Source organism: Emys orbicularis, chromosome 24 (genome assembly GCF_028017835.1).
Source record: "Emys orbicularis isolate rEmyOrb1 chromosome 24, rEmyOrb1.hap1, whole genome shotgun sequence".
Lineage (NCBI taxonomy): Eukaryota > Metazoa > Chordata > Testudines > Emydidae > Emys > Emys orbicularis.
In genome coordinates, this window is record NC_088706.1 from 4,476,978 (window position 1) to 4,495,189 (window position 18,212).

At 58.6% G+C, this 18,212-nt stretch overlaps 1 protein-coding gene across 1 annotated transcript in view; it reads right to left on the reverse strand.

The window, feature by feature from the left end:
• Nucleotides 1-16,120, reverse strand: part of LOC135894217 (unconventional myosin-Vb-like) — a 47,704-nt gene extending 31,584 nt beyond the window's left edge. Inside the window, exons 1-9 of the mRNA XM_065422276.1 lie at nucleotides 16,004-16,120; nucleotides 13,344-13,515; nucleotides 12,697-12,841; nucleotides 8,994-9,150; nucleotides 5,865-6,008; nucleotides 3,739-3,820; nucleotides 2,572-2,679; nucleotides 1,408-1,520; nucleotides 838-1,103 (exon numbers count right to left, since the gene is read on the reverse strand). Of these exons, the coding sequence (XP_065278348.1) occupies nucleotides 838-1,103; nucleotides 1,408-1,520; nucleotides 2,572-2,679; nucleotides 3,739-3,820; nucleotides 5,865-6,008; nucleotides 8,994-9,150; nucleotides 12,697-12,758 (932 nt within the window). The 5' untranslated portion in view covers nucleotides 12,759-12,841; nucleotides 13,344-13,515; nucleotides 16,004-16,120. The remainder of the gene's footprint in view (nucleotides 1-837; nucleotides 1,104-1,407; nucleotides 1,521-2,571; nucleotides 2,680-3,738; nucleotides 3,821-5,864; nucleotides 6,009-8,993; nucleotides 9,151-12,696; nucleotides 12,842-13,343; nucleotides 13,516-16,003) is intronic.
• Between the last annotated feature and the right edge of the window lie 2,092 nt (nucleotides 16,121-18,212).

Sequence of the window (18,212 nt, forward strand, 5' to 3'; positions counted from 1 at the left end):
TCAAAGCTCAGACAGATTTTTACCCCAGTTCCCTAAACGGCCCCCTCAAGGATTGAACTCACAACCCTGGGTTTAGCAGGCCAATGCTCAAACCACTGAGCTATCCCCCCCCCCCGAATTAGTGGGGGAAACAAGTCCAGCTGGGTTCAGTGCTGGAGCAGAGAGGATCCCTGGGCCTAACACTCCTCTCCACCCCATAAGCTTCAGCAACGCCCCAAGTTGCCCTGAACCCTCAGGTCTTTCAAAGAGGGGGGCGTACGACAGCCCCTAGGCAGGAGCCCAGCAGGGATGGCCAGGGAGCACTCCCCAAGTGCACCAGCAAGAGCAGGAGATGGGGAGGGGGAAAGGACACTGCTACGGCCCACAGCTGGCCAAGCCCAACGAACACAGACAACCAGAGCCGTGCTCTAGCTTGGCCCAGCCACACACCCTTGTCTTGGCCACACAGAGCTGGAGCTGGATTTCCCAGACAGTCTGCCAGGTAGGCACCTGCGCCCCACCGTGGGGAAGAAAAGAACAGAGGGGACCAGGAGAGCTAGGACCTGCCATCTCAGAAGACCGTGGAGGAGATTGTCCAGGGAACTGGCCAGGTGCGTTGAGAAAGGATCACCCAGGTGGTCCATGCTCGGAGGCCACATCACCTGGCTAACGCGGGGCACCTGCCACCCGGCGGGCTCGCTAGTACAGAGAGGTTTCGCCAGAAAGGACCCCATGTAGATTCACTCCCCTGAGCAGGCACAGACCCCTCCTTCACATGGGGGTGAGCCGAGGCTGGTCCAGCATCCCTGGTGGGCCTCAAGCGAGGAAGGCTTGACTCCACGCAGGCCCGGTCCTTACCCGTAGATGTCCAGGATGCCGATGGAGGCCTGCTGCCTGCAGGACGCCCGCAGGGCTTTGTTGATCCTGCTCACGATCCACTTGAAGAGCTGCCCGTAGATGTGCTTGGCCAGGGCATCGCGGGAGTTCAGGGCCTGCTGCCTGGACATGGGCTTCACGTAGGTCTCGCTGGCTGTGACCAGCTTGCGGTAGCAGAGCCAGCGCGACACCTGGGACTTCTCCACACCCAGCAGTGTGCAGAACAGGCCCAGGGCTTCGTCGTCTGGCTGCATGGAGACAGAACCCTCGCATCAGCTGTGTTGCTGTGAGGAAGGGAGCGCTCCCCAGGACCCCCAGCTAGTACTGGGAGAGCCTCCGGGGGGCTCGGCAGAGCCCCCCATTCTGAGCCAACGGCCCAAGGCCTACACACCTGCTCCTCAGCAGCCTGGCCCCTCCCCTCTAGCTTGGCTGAGGCAAGGGCCACCCTCGTCAGTCAGCAGTCCGGCACGCCGCTACCCCCAGGGCTGCGGGCTGCTGGAGAGGGGACACCCACCGAGTGCTGCAGGGTGGAGGGAGCCAGCTCCCCCTTACCTCAGTGAAGCAGCTCTCCCCGTGCCGGTCCTTCGCTCGGAGCCGGATGTTGCCCAGGTGCAGGATAGAGGCCAGGATGCTGAACAGTTCCAGCTGACTTGACTCATGAACCCCTGCAGAGCACACAGCACATGGTACCGCACCAGGCCAGGAACTGGGCAGCCCCATGGAGAGGGCCACTAGCCGCTCTCCCTCCCGCTGGCCCCAGGACAGCTTCAGCTCAGACAAGGAGCAAGTTCCAGCTGCTCCTGTCAGCTGTGAGGTGGGGGCAGGTTGGGTGGAAGGAGCACAGGGCTCTGCACATCTCTACAGCATCTAACTGGGCAGCTGCTCCTACACGGCTTTTCCTAGTGCCCTGTGGGACATGCGCCCTCCCACGCCATAGTCACACCCTGTCCAGGTGGCCATGGTAAGAGGGCAGCATCCCCCAGCCTGCCATCACTGCTGCTTACCCATAACATGCTCTGGGGCATGTTACCGGGGCTAGGAAATGGGGGTGGAGTTCGGAGGAAGACTAGGGGCTGGGCTACACAGTTAGGTGGACATAAGGTAACTTATGTCCACCTAATTATGTCAGCAGCTACAGCCTTCCTCCCACTAGTGTAAGTGCCCTACTACACCGACAGAACAACTCCGCCTCCAAGCCTAAGGCTTGTGTCGGTGTAGTGAGGGGGAGGTGGGATCTGTGTAGACACTGCGGCCCTGACATCGGCTTTTGGCTGTCTTGTAAAGGTCACGGCCCCTGCCCAGCTGTCCCCCCTCCCCTGGAGGGCTGGGTAAGGAGCCCCAGCAGCCCTTCCCCCTGCCGGGAGCCAGTTTTACAGTGACTGTGACAAGGTTTCCCCCGGCCCCCCGAGAAGCCCCAGGCTGCTTTCCCTCTAGCTCCCAGCAGGGAACTGGGGGGGGGGGGGGGCAGCCTGCCAGGGCTCAGAACCATGGATGGGTCATCCCTTAACCATCCACTAGGGGGTTCCTTGCACCTTCCTCAAACATCAGGCTGAGCCTGATCGGATGTGGTATGGGGACTCCCATGCTCTTCGCAGGGACGATGCAAAGCCGGTGGGGACTGTAGCTCTGCATTCAAGCCAGCTGTAACCCCGACCCTCCCCGAGCGGCAAAGCCCATCTCCCCACTCCCAGCCACAGGGGGTACCAGACCAGCTACCCAATAGCGAGAAGGCGTTTCGTGTGCTCTCCAGGTCAGCAGCATCGTCAGTCGCCTCAAGGTGCGTGCACTGCCCCTGGTTGGTGTAATGGAAGGATTCGGCCTCACCTGCAGGGTTAGAGATGGACCATACAGACACCAGCTCCCAGTTAGTTCCCGTCCACTGGGACCAAGCAAGATCAGCAGAACAGCTGCCCGCGAGCCCCACTGCCTCCGTCTCTCCTCCCACAGCTTCCCTCAGCTACTGGGGTAGCTACGGCCCTGCTCCCAGCCCAGACACGCATCCCCATCCCTTCCCTGGTGGAGCACGGCCAGACACCGTCGCGGAAAGCTGTATGTGAGGCAGCCACATTCTGGGTGCCAGGCAAGAACCGAGAGCCCCTTGGACGCAAAAGCTGAGCCCCGGTGCCGGCCCGGGGAGGGTTTTAAGAATTTGAGATTTGGAACATGCACAAGTTCAAACTTCTTTGCAAAAAGATCAACATGCGTCATCCCCGCCTCTCTCCCCACCCCCCCCCCAAATAACCCACCACACTGATGATTTCAAAATAAAATTGGCTGGTGGGCTGAAGGGGAGCCAGGCTCCAGGGGTTCCCACAGCCCAGGAGTCCCCAGACCTGCGGCAGTCTAATTCCTAGAACTGGAGACCCTGGAAGTCCTGCAGGCCCCAGCAGCCTACCAAGAAGCCAGGATGACGAGTTGTCAGGAAGCCAGGTAGGACTGAAACCAGAGGAACTTTGTCCCAACCGAACCCCCTCCGCAGAAAGCTTTGATTTCACAGAACAGGCAAATTCTCCATGGAATAGTTGTTTGAGGAGCTTTGCTTGTCCCGGTGAACCCAAGCCACGTGCCGTGTTTCTTCCCCATACACTGCATTTACCTTTTCAGTTTGCCTGCCATGAATATTGTCCAACCAGCCCCTGGTTCTCATGCTGCGGAACAGGTCAACAACAAGGGGACAGGTCCTTTAGCCCCAGAGCCACCCTGGTCACCTACCCTCTAGGTTCTCCCATCCATCTCTACAGCCCTGGTTTGAGATGTCCTGTATAGAGCCCACCCCAGTCTTGCAGCTTCCCAACTCCGCACCACCCAGAGAGCTGCTGCCTGGGCTCTTGCCGGCACGCTGGCTGCCCGGGGAGGCACTGCTTCTCTGCCCGTGGCGCTTACCGAGGCCCAAGCCTTGGAACTCCGGCAGCGCGGCCGACGCGCACAGCTGGTAGAAGATGTGGTAGTTCCTCTCGGCTTTCGCCTGCAGAGACACAAGCAGAACAGCTAGTTTGGTCCAGATTTTCCTAGATCCCTCCACCTCTTGCTACCTCATCCCTCTGGCTAAAGGAACGCACAGGCCACATCAGTTACCGCTATCCCCTCCTCCACAGTAACCAACCCCACGCTTAGTGGCTGGTTCACATAAGAGAATAAGGGCCTACTATAGCTACCAGCTAAGGGAGTCTCTCCCTGAGCTCAAGAGGAAGAGCCTCCTGCTTTTGGAATTGAAGGGCCTGAGTTCAGACTCCCTCCCAAGCAAGCAGGAGCTTGTGGAAGAGCACTGCAGCCTGGCTACATATGCACATCTTTCAGGTCTGCCTGGATCTCGGGGCATCTCAGCCATCTGCCCCCTGCTCCAGCCAGGAGGGGGAGGCATAGAAGGCAACAGGGAAGCATTTCTCCAGCTTCCCCACAATGGAATTTCTGGTCACTGTTTCTGGAATAGGCATTTTAATTAGTTTTTTAGCAATATGGTGGATTTTCCCTTTTAAAAATGGACAGCTGCATTTTAAAGAGGCTCATTTCCAAAGTGAAAAGTTAAGTAGAAAAAGGGCACTTTTCCCCCCAGACAAAAATAATTCCTGCTTGAAAAAGTCAGCCAGCCCTCCTGATAAAAGACAACCAGGTCTTGCTTTTACCGATTTGCTCACTGGAAGGCGGTTAAGGTAGCAATTTTGACTCAAGATGGGAGCCTTCTAGCTTAGACACCTGCCTCGTTCGGCCAGCGGAGCTCCTTAGTGTAAGCGAAGGGTCTGTGGAACTTCCTTCCCCATGATTGTCTGACAGAGCCTGGATTTGAACCTTCAGTAAGCCAGCCAGGCTCAGCCACTTCCGTGGGCTTTGCCACCAGCGGGAAGTTTGCTGAGGAGGGCATTCGTTGGTGTGTTTAACTCACTCACACAAGCTCTGGACGAACTGGTTGTGAAAACTACTCACGTCCAGGGTCTTTTGGTTGGCAGGCTTTGATTGATGGGGTCTTAAACTTCAGTAAATTCTCATGGAAAAGTTATTTCAGGCCTTCCCTTGTTCCAGCTTTACCACAGGAAACAATCAGTGATCCTGGGGGGCTGTTTGGTTCTCCCCTCCCACCCCCCCAACACACACACCCCCATTTTCTTTTCACAAGAGTTAAAGCATCACAATGAAAAACTAAAAGACTCTCCATGTCCTTTGTTGTGTTGTGTGCAGGGGCGAGAGAGAGGGGGAGGAAATGGCAAGGTCTTCTGTTTCCTGTTGTCAAAAAGGCCCTTTTAACTCTCACATTTTTGTTCAGGAAGTTTCCTGAAGCTCTCGTCAAGCTGTGGCTGTGCAGATCAGGCATGTCAGGGGTGGGCGGGGAGGAGGATATTGAGACGACAGATTAAGACTCCCATGGAGCCTTGCATCTCAGTCAGCAACAGGGGTCCCAGCTCAATCTTATATGAGCGAACAAGGGCCCTGGGGCCGGGGGGGGGCCGGGAAAGAGTCCAATAGTCAGAGCACGTCATGCGGCTTCATCACCACCTGCCATCCATACACCCCCCCCAGCCCTGGGCAGGTCATGGTGCCCCCGACCCCAGCTGCATGCTGGGAGCACTGCCCACCGCACAGAGGCTAAGGACTTTGGGTAGTATTTGGAGCTTGCATTGAAGGAACTCCCCAATATAGGCATAGGGACAGCCCTGGCTCCCCCTGCTAGCTAGTGGGCGCCAAGGGGAGATTTACTTCACCCCCAACTCAGAGGGCCTTGAGGGGGGAGTTCTCACACACACACACACACACACACACACACACACACACACTACCTCTCAGGCCCTTCCCAGAGTCCAGTTCCTCAGCATGCTGACAGCCAGAGCCTGGCCGAGGCTGCAGTCCCAGCCCAGGCAACAGGAGAGTCCAGCGAGCGAGAGGAGGCGCCAGCCACCCCCACGCCGTCTATAAAGGGGCTTTGCTTACCCGGACCCAGTCGCCTGCTCAGCGACACCCTGGGCCGCAATGCCCTACCCAGCCGGCGTTCTACACCCCCTGCCCCGAACAGGGCCCACCTGGAAGGTGAGGCGGGATTTCTCCAGCAGGTAGGTTTTCATGGCGGCCCCGACAATGCGATACTCGTGGCTGAAGCAGATTTCCACGTATTTCCCAAAGCGGCTGCTGTTGTCATTCCTGGTGGTCTTGGCATTTCCAAAAGCCTGATCGGGAAGGGAAATGGTGCTTAGCCCTTACACGGAGATCTAGGGTGAAAAGCGCCGAGCGCCTAGCCAAGAGCATCCTTATGCCCATTTTACAGGTGGAGAAACTGAGGCAGACGGGTGTGGGACTCCCCTGGGGTCACCCAGCAGAGCTGGGAACACAGTGCAAGTCTCCTGAGTTTTAGTCCAGTGCCCTGTCCACTAGGCCACATTGCCGACTGGGTCTATGCACCATTCCCTTCCCTTCTGCACACCCCACTGCCTCCACCCATGCTGGGCACACTGGGACCATGCACAGGTGGTAGGTACAGGGCTGATCCGTCCGCAAGCCCTGAGCGCTCTCCCTTCCTAGTGGTGTTCGCAGTGAGAAGGCTGGCGTGGGGCATGCCTTAGGCTGCGTTCCCCAAACGGTGGGTCCTGACCCTCCCGTGGTCGTGGGAAGGTTCTAGATGGGTCACAGACCCAGTGCAGGAGGGGCGGGGGGGGGTCACAGTGGCAGCTCCTGTCCCACTGACCTGGACCCAGCTCCCTGCTCCTGGCAGACAGGATCACAGCATCACTCTTACAGCCCAGCCACCCAAGCGGTTATGACAAGGGGCAGCTGGGCCGAACCTGACGCAATACTGCAACCCTTATTGAGCCGGGCCCAGAGCTGCAGGACGGACTCGCTCTCCAACACGTGCAATTGCAAAGAGAAAATGCCGTTGGTGGGTCACCTTCAGGAACCGCGGTTCTAGGGCCTGGTGCCCTCAGGACAGGGCCAGCTCCAGGTACCAACCCAGCAAGCAGGTGCTTGGGGCAGCCAAGGGGAAGGGGTGGCATGTCAGGCTGTTCCGCGGCAATTCGGCAGCAGGTCCCTCTCGGAGGGAAGCACCTGCTGCCAAATTCCCGCCGAAGAATTAAGCAGCGTGGTGGAGCTGCCGCTGGAGTTGCTGCCGGAGTGCCACCGATCACGATTGCGCCCGCGCCTTCCCCCCCCCCCCCCCGCCGCTTGGGGCGGCAAAAACCCTGGAGCCAGTCCTGCCTTGGGGGGAGACCTCACTGCAGCAGCCTGGAGCCCAGGCAGCAAGAAATCCTGCTGAGAGTCGTGTAGAAATGGGGCATCAGTGCTGAGATGGGCCGAGCACTGAATGAGGCCCGAGCTACCTGCTTTCCAAGCTCCGGCCCGAGACAACCAGCCTCCCTTGGAGGAGAGGGGCTGGGAACACAGAGGTGAACTGTGCCCGAGCAAGGTGTGCGTGGAGAGATGTGCGGGATCAAGAGTGTCTTTGGGATGCTGAGTGGTCCCCAGACCCCCTCGTCCAGCCCCACAAAGCATTGCCAAGTCACTGGAGGTAGCCAGCCCGGCCCGTGGGGAAGAGCCCAACTGCCATCGAAGCAGCAGCAGAAACAGGGGAACAGGCACTTCCAGCTGCCTCCCTTGCAAGAGACAACCTTATTCTGCCTTTGGGTGGATCAGGGCGGCTGGCAGGGCCACCCCACCGGCTCAGCAGGCTTCCGGGCAGAGACACACCGCCCCTTCCTGGGGGGCCTCGTTCCCACCCCCGATCAGCCTGCAGGGGAAGCTCCTCCATGCTCAGGCCCTGCTGATGGACCTTGGGCCAGAGAGGCCTCCCGAGGTCCCATGAGCGGCCAGCCGCACCACAGCTCTATGCTCGGCCTTCCCGATATCGGCGCAGGGATGGCCCTGCCTGCTAGCTACGGCAGGGGGAGCCGAGGGGATAGACAAGGGGAGATTTACTTCACTCCGACTCAGAGGGCCTCGAGGGGGAGTTCTCCAAACCTTTCTATCCTGCAGCTGTGGGAGCTGTCCACTTCCCTCACCTTGGGGGGGCCATTTATCAGAGACCCAGCCATACAGCTGCAGGCACTTCCCAAGCCAGGGGGTGGGATACCAAGTCTCCCACACAGAGCAGAGAGGGGAGGGGAAGAACCCAGGCAGGCTGGGAACTGCAGCTCCCTTCCAGGATAAAAATAAACCGAGACACATTGCACCATAGGAGGGGAGCCGAGAGCTGCCTCCTCCGAGCACCATTTCCTCCCTCCTGGCATGCAGGGCAGCCAGCCAGCCGACAGGCACAAGTTCAGGAGACATGCCCCATCAGCAGGGAAAGGGAAGCAGGAAAGCGAGGCATGCCAGGCCGCTCTGCAGAGATCCCCTCCCTCAACCCCTTGAGGGGCAATACTGTGCCAAGGACAGCTGCACAGTGGTGTGTTTAGCGGGGGCAGGGAGGAGAATCTCGCTCCAGGTGAAACCTGGCCACCCTGCATCCATGGGGAGCTCAGCGCCTCTGCCCTCAGGGCAGCCCTGCTGCAGGGGAGCAGCCGGCCCTCCAGCAGAACCCACACCCACTGGCTCCTGAGGGCCTTCCTCCAGCCCAGGGCTTGTTTAGTCTCCAGAAGAGAAGAATGAAGGGGGATTTGATAGCTGCTTTCAACTACCTGAAGGGGGGTTCCAAAGAGAATGGATGCTCGGCTGTTCTCAGTGGTGGCAGATGACAGAACAAGGAGCAATGGTCTCAAGTTGTAGTGGGGGAGGTTTAGGTTGGATATTAGGAAAAACTTTTTCACTAGGAGGATGGTGAAGCACTGGAATGGGTTACCTAGGGAGGTGGTGGAACCTCCATCCTTAGAGGTTTTTAAGGCCCAGCTTGACAAAGCCCTGGCTGGGATGATTTAGTTGGGGATTGGTCCTGCTTTGAGCAGGGGGTTGGACTAGATACCTCCTGAGGTCCCTTCCAACCCTGATATTCTATGTTTCGTGCAGCCAAGAAAGCCCATGAGCAGGAGGAGAGGGGCTCCTCTATAGCCCAGTCTCCCTCACCCGTGCAGCAGAGCACACCTACCCCCCAGGCATGGCTAGGAAGCTCTCTCAGCCATTTGGAGACCACACAGATTCCTCCCCTTATCAGACGCGGATCTGAGCTACCATCCCTGCTTCTTCCCTCCCCTCCGGCACACCCACGAGAGACGAGCAGCGCCTACCTCCATGATGGGGCTCGAGGCCAGCACCTTCTCCTCCATGCTGGAGTCACCCAGGGATCCCCCGACCAGGGCAAAGTACCGCATGGCATATTTGGCCGACGCCGTCTTGCCAGCACCCGACTCGCCGCTGATGATCAGCGACTGGTTCTCGTCATTCCTGCGGGAGGCAACGGGAGCCCATCGCTATGGGAGATGGGGGCTCAGCGAGGGCAGAGACTCAGCAGGAAGATGCCCTCTTTAGTCATGGCTGAACCACCAGACACTAAGGAGCCCAGCTGGGAAAGTTGCATGTTTCTCCCGGCCTGGAGTTTGCTCTGAATGTCCCATGGGATCTCCCAGGTGTGGCTGGGCCAGGAGTTCCCTGAGGGCACCCTGGGGACCATCTGGCCCTTCTCAGTTGAGTTCGGACAGGCAGCAAAGCGGAGTCAGGGTGGAGCGGGGGATGAAGGCTGACGTGGGCTGTTTAAGTGCAGGCTCAGGCTGGGTCTGAACCTGGCTTAGCACACTGGGGCCACGGGGAGCCCGGGGCACCAGGGAAACTCAGCCAGTTTGACTCCCCCCACTCCCTGGCGGTTCTATGCACCCATCCAATGGGGATGGAGAGATGGATTCTGGCTCCCCTGCTGGGCAGGTTCAGCACTGCAATCCCATCTGGGGGCTGAGAAGGGGCCAACCCGCAGCATTCCCCTACTCCCCCTAAGGAGAAGCATTGAGCAGCTCTTCTTGGACAGGGGAGTTTTCAGACAGAGCCTTCCTCGCGGGGTCGGGTTTTAAGGGACCCTCAGCTGCGCTCCAGTAAACCAGTGCCACACATGGCAGGAGCCAGCCCCACCGATCCTGCCACCACTCAAATGCAGATTCACCACGGAGCCCACCCTCCCCACCTGTTTCCACCCCCTGGCTGGGAGCCAGCCCCAGGGAGCACTGGGTTTTATTTTAAAGACATGGCTCTTTCCTTCCCCCGCCATGATGCCCCAAGGGGCTTTGTTCCCATCCCTCCCCAATAGCTGGGGAGAGCAAGCGTCTGCCCCACATACAGCCATTAGCAAGTGCCAGCCTCCCCCGGCCATTCCCCACAGCCAGGCAGAGCGTGGACTCGGCCCTGTCTGGGGGAAGCAAGCAGCGGGGCATGCACAGGGCCCGGTTTACACATCTACCTCCTACAGGAGCTGCTGAGGAGCCAGTCAGCTGTCATTAAGCTGCTGGGGTCCTTCTGATGCAGTTAATAGGCTGGGCTGGCAGGGGCCATTCTAGGGAGTTTATTTGGTCTCATCTCAACATCGTTAGCCAACTGTTTGGTTGCTTCACCCCCAGTCCTCTGGGGCCCCATGCAGAGGTGACCCCACGTGGACCTGGGCGTCAGGACGGTGGCGTGTACTGAACCAACACTAAGGTTGTACCTTGGGCTCTCCCACACCAGCTCCATTGATCAGAGATGAAACACCCTGGAGAGGCTGCAGCTGCAGGCACTTGTCTTAGGGTGTGTCTACACAGGAGCGGGAGGCGAGCTTCCCGGCTCAGGCAGACATACCCACGCTAGCTCTGATTGACTTGGGTGCTAAAGATAGCAATGCAATGGCAGTGGTGCAAGTGGCGGGATGGGTTAGCCACCCCCCAGACCCCCACATACAGTACATACATGGGGCAGCCACCCCAGCCGCGGCTACCCTGCTCTATTTAGCAGGATGGCTTGGTCAGAGCTAGCGTGGGTACATCTCCCCCAGCAGGAAGGGACGCCTACACTGGAGATGTACCTTGGAGGCAGACGCTCCCGCCCTTCCCTCTAGAACAGGGGCGCATGAACTAGCTTCAACCCCCCACAGCCTGAGTACCACGTACAGGCAGTCGCATGTGTGTCAGCACACGTGGACCCATCAGGTTACTGAGCCATCAGAGTGTGCCGAGAGCGTCCCTCAAACCACGTGTCACGTGCCCACCCCCAGACTGATCAGCGCCACATGCTTCAAGGGAAGAGAGACAAGGCCAAGGAACCAGTGTGTTTTGCAGCAGTTTCTTTAGACTTTCGCATCCACACAGAGGGTCAATTCTAGAGGATTAACAGAGCCACAGCCCCTGCTACAGACTGGCCCAAATAGAACGGGTCTCCCACGATTAAATTCTGGAGAGAGAGGAATGTCTAGGGACCCCCACTGCTTCCATTCCATTAGGTTCTATGGGATTTCTCCCCAGGGCATTGCTCTGCTGTTCAGTCTTACCCCAGCTGAGCCACCCGCTGGGCCTTTTCGGAGGCTGGGATTTTCAGAAAGGCAGACGCTCGGCTTCGACTGCCCTTCAGCTGCCGAGAACCCCGGCCATGCTCTATGCTGCTCAGACGGGCCACCACGTTCCTCCCATTGGCCAGGGTTGGGCACTGCTGGCCATGCCCCGTAGCATCGCTCCATCCTGCCAAGTTCCAGGCCCTTGGACTCTGTTTCGCCTCCCCCGCACCTTTCCAGCTGCTGAACACTTCTCCCCCGAGCCCAGTCTCGCTTCATCTTCTGAGCTGCTCAGAGCAACTGAACAAGGAAACTGGGAGATTCCCTGGGCTTCCCCCTGGCCAGGATTCCTGACCTTGAACATTACTTGAGATCTGTAATGGGGTGGCACCCACCTCTCGCAAGCGCCCCCTGGTGGAGCATGTGCATGCCTGCAGTTTTCCTCCACTCACAGTGCCCCCTGTTGGCCGCTGCGCTTGTCAGGAGGGTCTTTGGTGACTCAGCCCTCTGGCCGAGTCACACTCTGTCCATGGGTGGGCGAAACAAACCCACCCCTTCTGGGATACACAGTCCCAAGTGTCCCTCCCTGGGCTCAGGCCGGCAGGGCCCATCACAGTACCGCTTGGTCCAGCCAGGTTGCAAGGCTCCTACTCTGGAGCGGAGCAGCAGCCTGAGGGCCTCTTCCCTGGGGACTCCTTGTCCTCGGTGACTCCAGCCTTCCTGCTGAGCCACCCCTCTTGGGCTCAGTTTGAGAAGTCAGCCCCTTCCCTGGGGTGCTGCAGTTCTAATTCCCTTCCTTAGGGCATAGCCACTTCCCCTGGTCCAACCCACTGCTCTGGGTCCCAAACCAGGGACCCTTTAAGCCCTGGGCTGCATCCCTTTACTAACTGCTGCTCCACATTTCCCTAGGTCACTTCCCCACAGCCCATCTTAGCGGAGTCCCAGCAGCCAGCCAGGATCGCCTTCCTCGCTCCCACCATCCCTGCCAGCATCGCCCCGGCAGCCAGGAGCTATTCTCAGGCTCCCCTTGTCCCTGTTTAGTGGGTTCATCTGTCCAGCCCCTGCAGCCGGCCAGGAGCACCTCATCCTCCCCCAGTCCCAGCCAGCAGACTGAACTCTCTGGCCCTGCAGCTCCTTTTATATGAGCCTGCTGGGCCTGGATTGGCTGCATCCCACGTGGCCTCTCTAGGCAGCTTGGAGGACCCTCTCTACTGCCCTTTTCTGGGGCAGGGTGTGGCAGGACCTTGGGGCCTCCAGCAGGGGGCCTACTCCACCCCATCACAAGATCCCAACACCCAACGTAACTTAAGTCCTGTTTGTAGCTAATCAGCAACAATAGCCCATCCCTGGGGGACAGAGCTCGGAACGACCTGGGGTCCAGAGAAGTGAGGGGTTCTTCTGCACCAATCACTCCAGCAGGACAAGGAGCCAGTGAGGGATGCGCACGTCACAGCATGCCGGGTGCGGCCTGGCAGAGCTCTGCTCACCTGGACATCTGCTTGTACGCCTCCTCGGCCACGGCGAAGATGTGGGGGTCCATGTCACCCATGTTCTGGCCGCTGTAGGCATAGATAACCGGCTCCTCGTAGATGGGCAGCTGCTTGTAAGGGTTGATGGCGACGAGGATGATACCTGGAGGCAGGACATTCAAACCCAGCCATGAGCAGAGGAGAGGGGCAGGAGATGCCGTGAGAGGGATCCCCCAGCAGCTCAGATGAAGTTTGAGGGGGGGGGGGGGGAAGAAGAGAGAGGAAAGGGGCATTTGAGCCAGCACTGAAGTGAGCCATGGCAGTTATTTGATGTGCGTGGCCACCTCACTAACATGGCCATCACTAGGATACTGGTATGAGCCTCAATACCATTCCCCCAGCTGCCATTTTACAGCAGGCAGGGCTAGGAGACAGAGGAGACCGGAGTGGGAGGCTCATTTGTGGAGGGCCAGAAAGCAGTGACCACATCTGGTCTCAGGTCACCTGGAAAGCCAGGCATGGAACCCGGGTGTCCGACTCCCTCTCCCCTCCTCCAGCCACTGGACCCTGCCCCCTGGGAGCGCTGCGGGTTACCGAGCTCAAGGACTCCCCCGCACAGAAAAGTCCCAGGAGAACCTGCTCTAGCCCAGTGACCAGGCGCTCACCGCAGTAGGTGTAGATGGTGTTGGTCTCCAGGAAGCGAGCCCGGAGCGTGTGCAGCACGGCCGGCTCGTGGAGGTAGCTCAGCGCCACCAGGTCGTTCTCTCCTGACAGGTAGTCGGGGTTGCGCAGGAAGGGCAGCTGGGGGCACCGGAGGTCGAGGGGGTAGGTAGATTCCTGTCATGGGGAAGGAGGCCAACAGAGAGCAGCTGAGCTTGCTGGAGCCAGTGCCTTCAATGTCAGAACAGGGTTAGTCACTGCTCTAGCCCAGGCTGGGTCACCCCCATCCAGCAGCAGCTGCTCTCCCCAGCCCAGACCTGCAGTCACCCCCAATCCCCTGCCACTTGTCCTCCAAGCCACGGCCACCACACCAGGCAGCGCTGCGCAGGGCAGGTGGGAAGCCAACCCTTTGTCCTGCGGAAGGGACTGAGGCTTCTCATGGGAGAGATGCCAGCTCACCTGCTGGGAAGAGCTTCTCCCTCCCTCCAATGCAGCAGGTGAAGGGATAGTGCAGCAAAGCGGGCATTTGCCTGTTCCCAAAGCCATCTGCCAGGCCAGTCGGAGGCTGGAGGATGAGCAGGCTGGGCTGTTGCCCTGCGTACCAGTGTGCAGGAGGAATAGGTGGGAGGAAGCCCAAGTTAGCCATGACTAGGGCCCTACCAAATTCATGGCCATGAAAAATGCACGACGGGCTGTGAAATCTGGTCTTTTGTGCGCTTTTACCCAATACCCCACATCTCTCACGGGGAGACCGGCGGTTCTCAAATTGGGGGTCCTGACCCAAAAGGGAGTTGCAGGGGCTCAAAAGGTTATTTTAGGGGGGTTGCAGTATTGCCACCCAGCTCCGGAAGCAGCACAGAGAGCGGCGGTTGTTTGCTGGGGGCCCAGCTCTGAAGGCAGCGCCCCGCCAGCAGCGGTGCAGAAGTGAGAGTGACAATATCATACCCTGCCACGCTTATGTCTGTGCTGCTGCCTTCAGAGCTGGGCGGCTGGAGAGCGGCGGCTGCTGACTGAGGGCCCAGTTCTGCAGGGAGCAGCACAGAAGTTCGGGTGGCAATACCATACCAGGCCCTCCTTACTTCTGCGCTGCTGCTGGCGGCGGCGCTGCCTTCAGAGCAGGGCTCCCGGCCAGCAGCCGCCGCTCTCCAGCTGCCCAGCTCTGAAGGCAGTGACACCGCCAACAGCAGCGCAGATGTAAGGGTAGCAGTACCGCAACCCCCCTACAATAATTTTGCAAACCCCCCCCCCCCAAAAAAAAACACCTTTTTTGGGTCAGGACCCCAACAATTACAACATCCTGAAATTTCAGATTTAAATAGTAAATTTCATGATTTCAGCTATTTTTAAAATCCCATGACCGTGAAATTGACCAAAACGGACCATGAATTTGGTAGGGCCCCAGCCATGAGCCATCAGCACCTGCTTCGGCCAGTTATGCTTTGAGGCACTTGCCAGATGCCTCTGAGCAGCCTCCAAGCCATTGGCGGCGACCCTGTAGCCATGAAGCCAGGCAGAGCCGTGGCTTGTCCTGGGCACGGCCAGGCCCTCCGGCCAGGCTTACGATTCTGTCAGGGAGGTCACGGAAGTGGTGACTTTGAATCCAGTCGGTGACACGTTGGAAGTGGCGGCAAACATGCTTGATGAGGCCCCGCAAGCAGAGTGGGCTTTGCAACCTGGTGCATGGGGGGGGCAATGACCGGCCAAATGTCCGTGGCCATCCCTCCGCAGATGGAGACGGACGGGCGGACAGGCCAAATCTCAGTGGCACCGCAGTGCGAGCCCAGGCGCTAGGTTGCAATGCCCGGAGCCCGGCCCAGCCCCACAGGACAGGAGCTGCTGCAGTGGGGTGATCTCACCTCTCCAAACCCACCCTCAGCACCCCCACTACACTCACGTACACTGATGTAGTGAGAACGCTGCCAGGCAGGGACCTTCCCCAGCCCAATGCCCTGAAATTCAGTGGCATGTTAGGCATCGCCAGCAAGGGGCGGGGGGTGAGAGAAGCATTGGCAGAGGGGAATGCCACTCGCTGGGGGAGGGTTGGACGACAGATGCCAGTTCTGCAATGAGACCAGGCACTCCCCATCCTGTCTGAAGCTGCCAGAGCATAGGGTGACCAGACAGCAAATGTGAAAAATCGGGACAGGGAGTGGGGGGGTAATAGGAGCCTATGTAAGAAAAAGACCCAAAAATCGGGACTGTCCCTATAAAATCGGGACATCTGCTCACCCTCCCAGAGCACCTGCTCCCCCAGTCGCAGCAGGCAGCTGGACACGGAGCTCCAGGCAGCCCCGGGAGAGCAGTCTGCTGCCAAGCTCTGCAGAAGCCATTCCCAACGCAAGGGAAGTGCATTTGCCAGAGGTTGGCCAGTGCCCAGAGCGACTGGGCAGACAACAGGACCCTCCATGGGGCAGAGCTCCACCCCCGACCACAGCAGCCCCTGCTGTGCCTATTTAACCAAACTAAGACCCTGTCAGTACCTGCTCATGGGCATTGCGCTTGCCTGCAGTATGGATCTGGGACTGCTCCCACCCCAGGGAGGTACAGCAGCTTAGAAGAGTGTCTCCCCCCCCCCCACCCCCATGCACTGGAGTTAGTGGGTGTGGGGGGGGAGGTTGGGATGCCACCTACTAGATCCTGCAGGCCAGAAGGCTCCCTGCCTTACCGAGCCATCTTCCAGTCGGAGATGGAGGACGCCGTCTCCTTCCTCATAGCTCCTGGTTAGTTCTGCAGATTTCCAGACTTCCAGGCAGTCAGGGATCCAAACCCGGGTGCCCTACAAGAAAAGCCGGGGGAAGCACAGAAACGAGACAAGCAGCCGCCATCAGACACAAGGGAAGAACGGGGCTTCTTCCGCTGAGCCCCTCCCCCGGCAGCTGTGCCAGGTGCAGGACCCCCCCCCCCGGCTGAATGAGTGGCATGGGAGAGTGAGTGGAGGGCGACCCAAAGTATGTAGGGGCAACCTCTTCACCCAGCTACAGGTCACTTGGGAGCCCAGCTGTGCTCTTCACTGGCCATCTCTAGGGTCTGAAGGTAGCACGGAGAATTTGGCAGGGCGGGGGATGGGATGGTGGCAGACACCCGAGTTCCTGCAGTGGAAAGAGGACGTGAACTGGCCAGTGGGAGAAGCGCTCACCTTGCAGGCTTAGGCTGGGACATTCAGTCTCTTCCATTGGCTTTGTCCTTAGGGCTCTGGTAGCTGAAACTTTGGTGGTTCACAGCCACTGTGGCCTTCGTTCCAGGCTGTTTAATGCCCTCCCCCCCCCCCCCCCCGCCCCAGTGCTAAATTCAGCTACCAGTGACTCACGGATAAGAGCCCAGCTTTGCACCCTCCCCACGCCCTGGCTGGCCAAGACTGCAGCAGGAGGACCAGCACTGCTGGCTGTGACCCGTCTAGCATGAGCTGAGGGGCTGCACTTTCTGCATCCCCTCAGGTGCGGGGAAGCCACCTGCTCCGGGGCAAATCTCCTCTTACAACTGGGGAACAGCAAGGACTAGCTCTCAGGCCGCACCCAGGAAGAAACCCTCTCGCCAGCTGCCAGTCTGCATACAAAAGCCCTTCCTAGCATCTGCAGGGAACCAAGCCAGTCACTGCCGACAGGCCTCTCCCTGCACACCCAGCCCCATTCGAAGGGGATGGGCCATTGGCAGCACCATACGGCTGCAGGGGCCTAGCAAAGCAGTCTGTTACTCCGCTCCTCGCAGGGAGTCACTGGGACGAAGTCTGGGCAGGCCGAGGGGGTGCTGACCCCAGACCAGCTAACAGGGCAGGAACACGAAATGCCTTTGAGACCCAGAAGAGAGAGAGCCATTTTGGAGCAGAGCACAAAGGGGGAACGGCCCGAGCCGACTGGGCTGCTGCTCTCCACGCCAACCGCAGCTGTGTTCCACGGCACAGAGGCCTGACCATATGCCAATGGATTCCGTCCTGCCAAGGCGGCAGACAGGAGTCACCTGGGGAGATACACATGTGGGTCTGAAGGGCCAAGGGCACAGAACAGACAGGCCTCTGGGTTCTCTTAAAATCAGCGCTCAGATCTGGGGCCTGACTTGGCTCTGAAATTCTCAAACGCCAACAGATGAGCGGCCGCCTTCTCAGCGGAGGGTCTACCAAAGCAGCTGCAGCTTGGCCTCTCCCCACTAGACAGCAATACTTCCAAGTCAGCATCTGACAGTGACTAGTACGCGCCCAACTGGGTGGTTTAAGAGGAGAAAAATTCTAGTGTGTTTGTATTGAGGTTTCATGGACCTCTGCTGCCCCAGACCTGGAGAGCTCTGTGTAAGCTCACAAGCTTGTTTCTCTCACCAACAGAAGTTGGTCCAATAAAAGATACCATCTCACCCACCTTGTCTCTCTAATACCTGGAACCAACACGGCTACAACAAACACTGCATTAAGAGGCATGTGTCAGGCCCCCCAAAATTGTGACCTCTTAAATAGATATGGGCTTTTTATTCGCCTTTTGGTCACATTTTCAATCTTCTCTGCAACCATAAGCGCTAGAAACTCACTATAAAAAAAAGAAAAGCAGAAATTCTCCACTGTTCCCAGGATTCCAGGAACTGGGGCTTTAAGAGGAGGTCAAATATTGCAAGACTTGCAATAAAGCAACAAGAACCCGCCACACTGGTTTCTGGGTTAGGCAGCTTATTTCCCCTGCGTGGCAAGGGTCACCCCTTCATTTGTCTCCTTGGTTTCTGCAGCTTTTCCAGTTTTATTGGATTGCTTTACAGCCACTAGCCTGATTTTCTTCCTCAGAGGTTTCAATCAAACTTCACTCGATATCTAGACAGAGTATTCCCTAAGGCACGTTAAGAAGCAACTATGCAAGTCCTAGATGTGGTAACAAGCTGTCAGGGTTCCTTTCCCCACT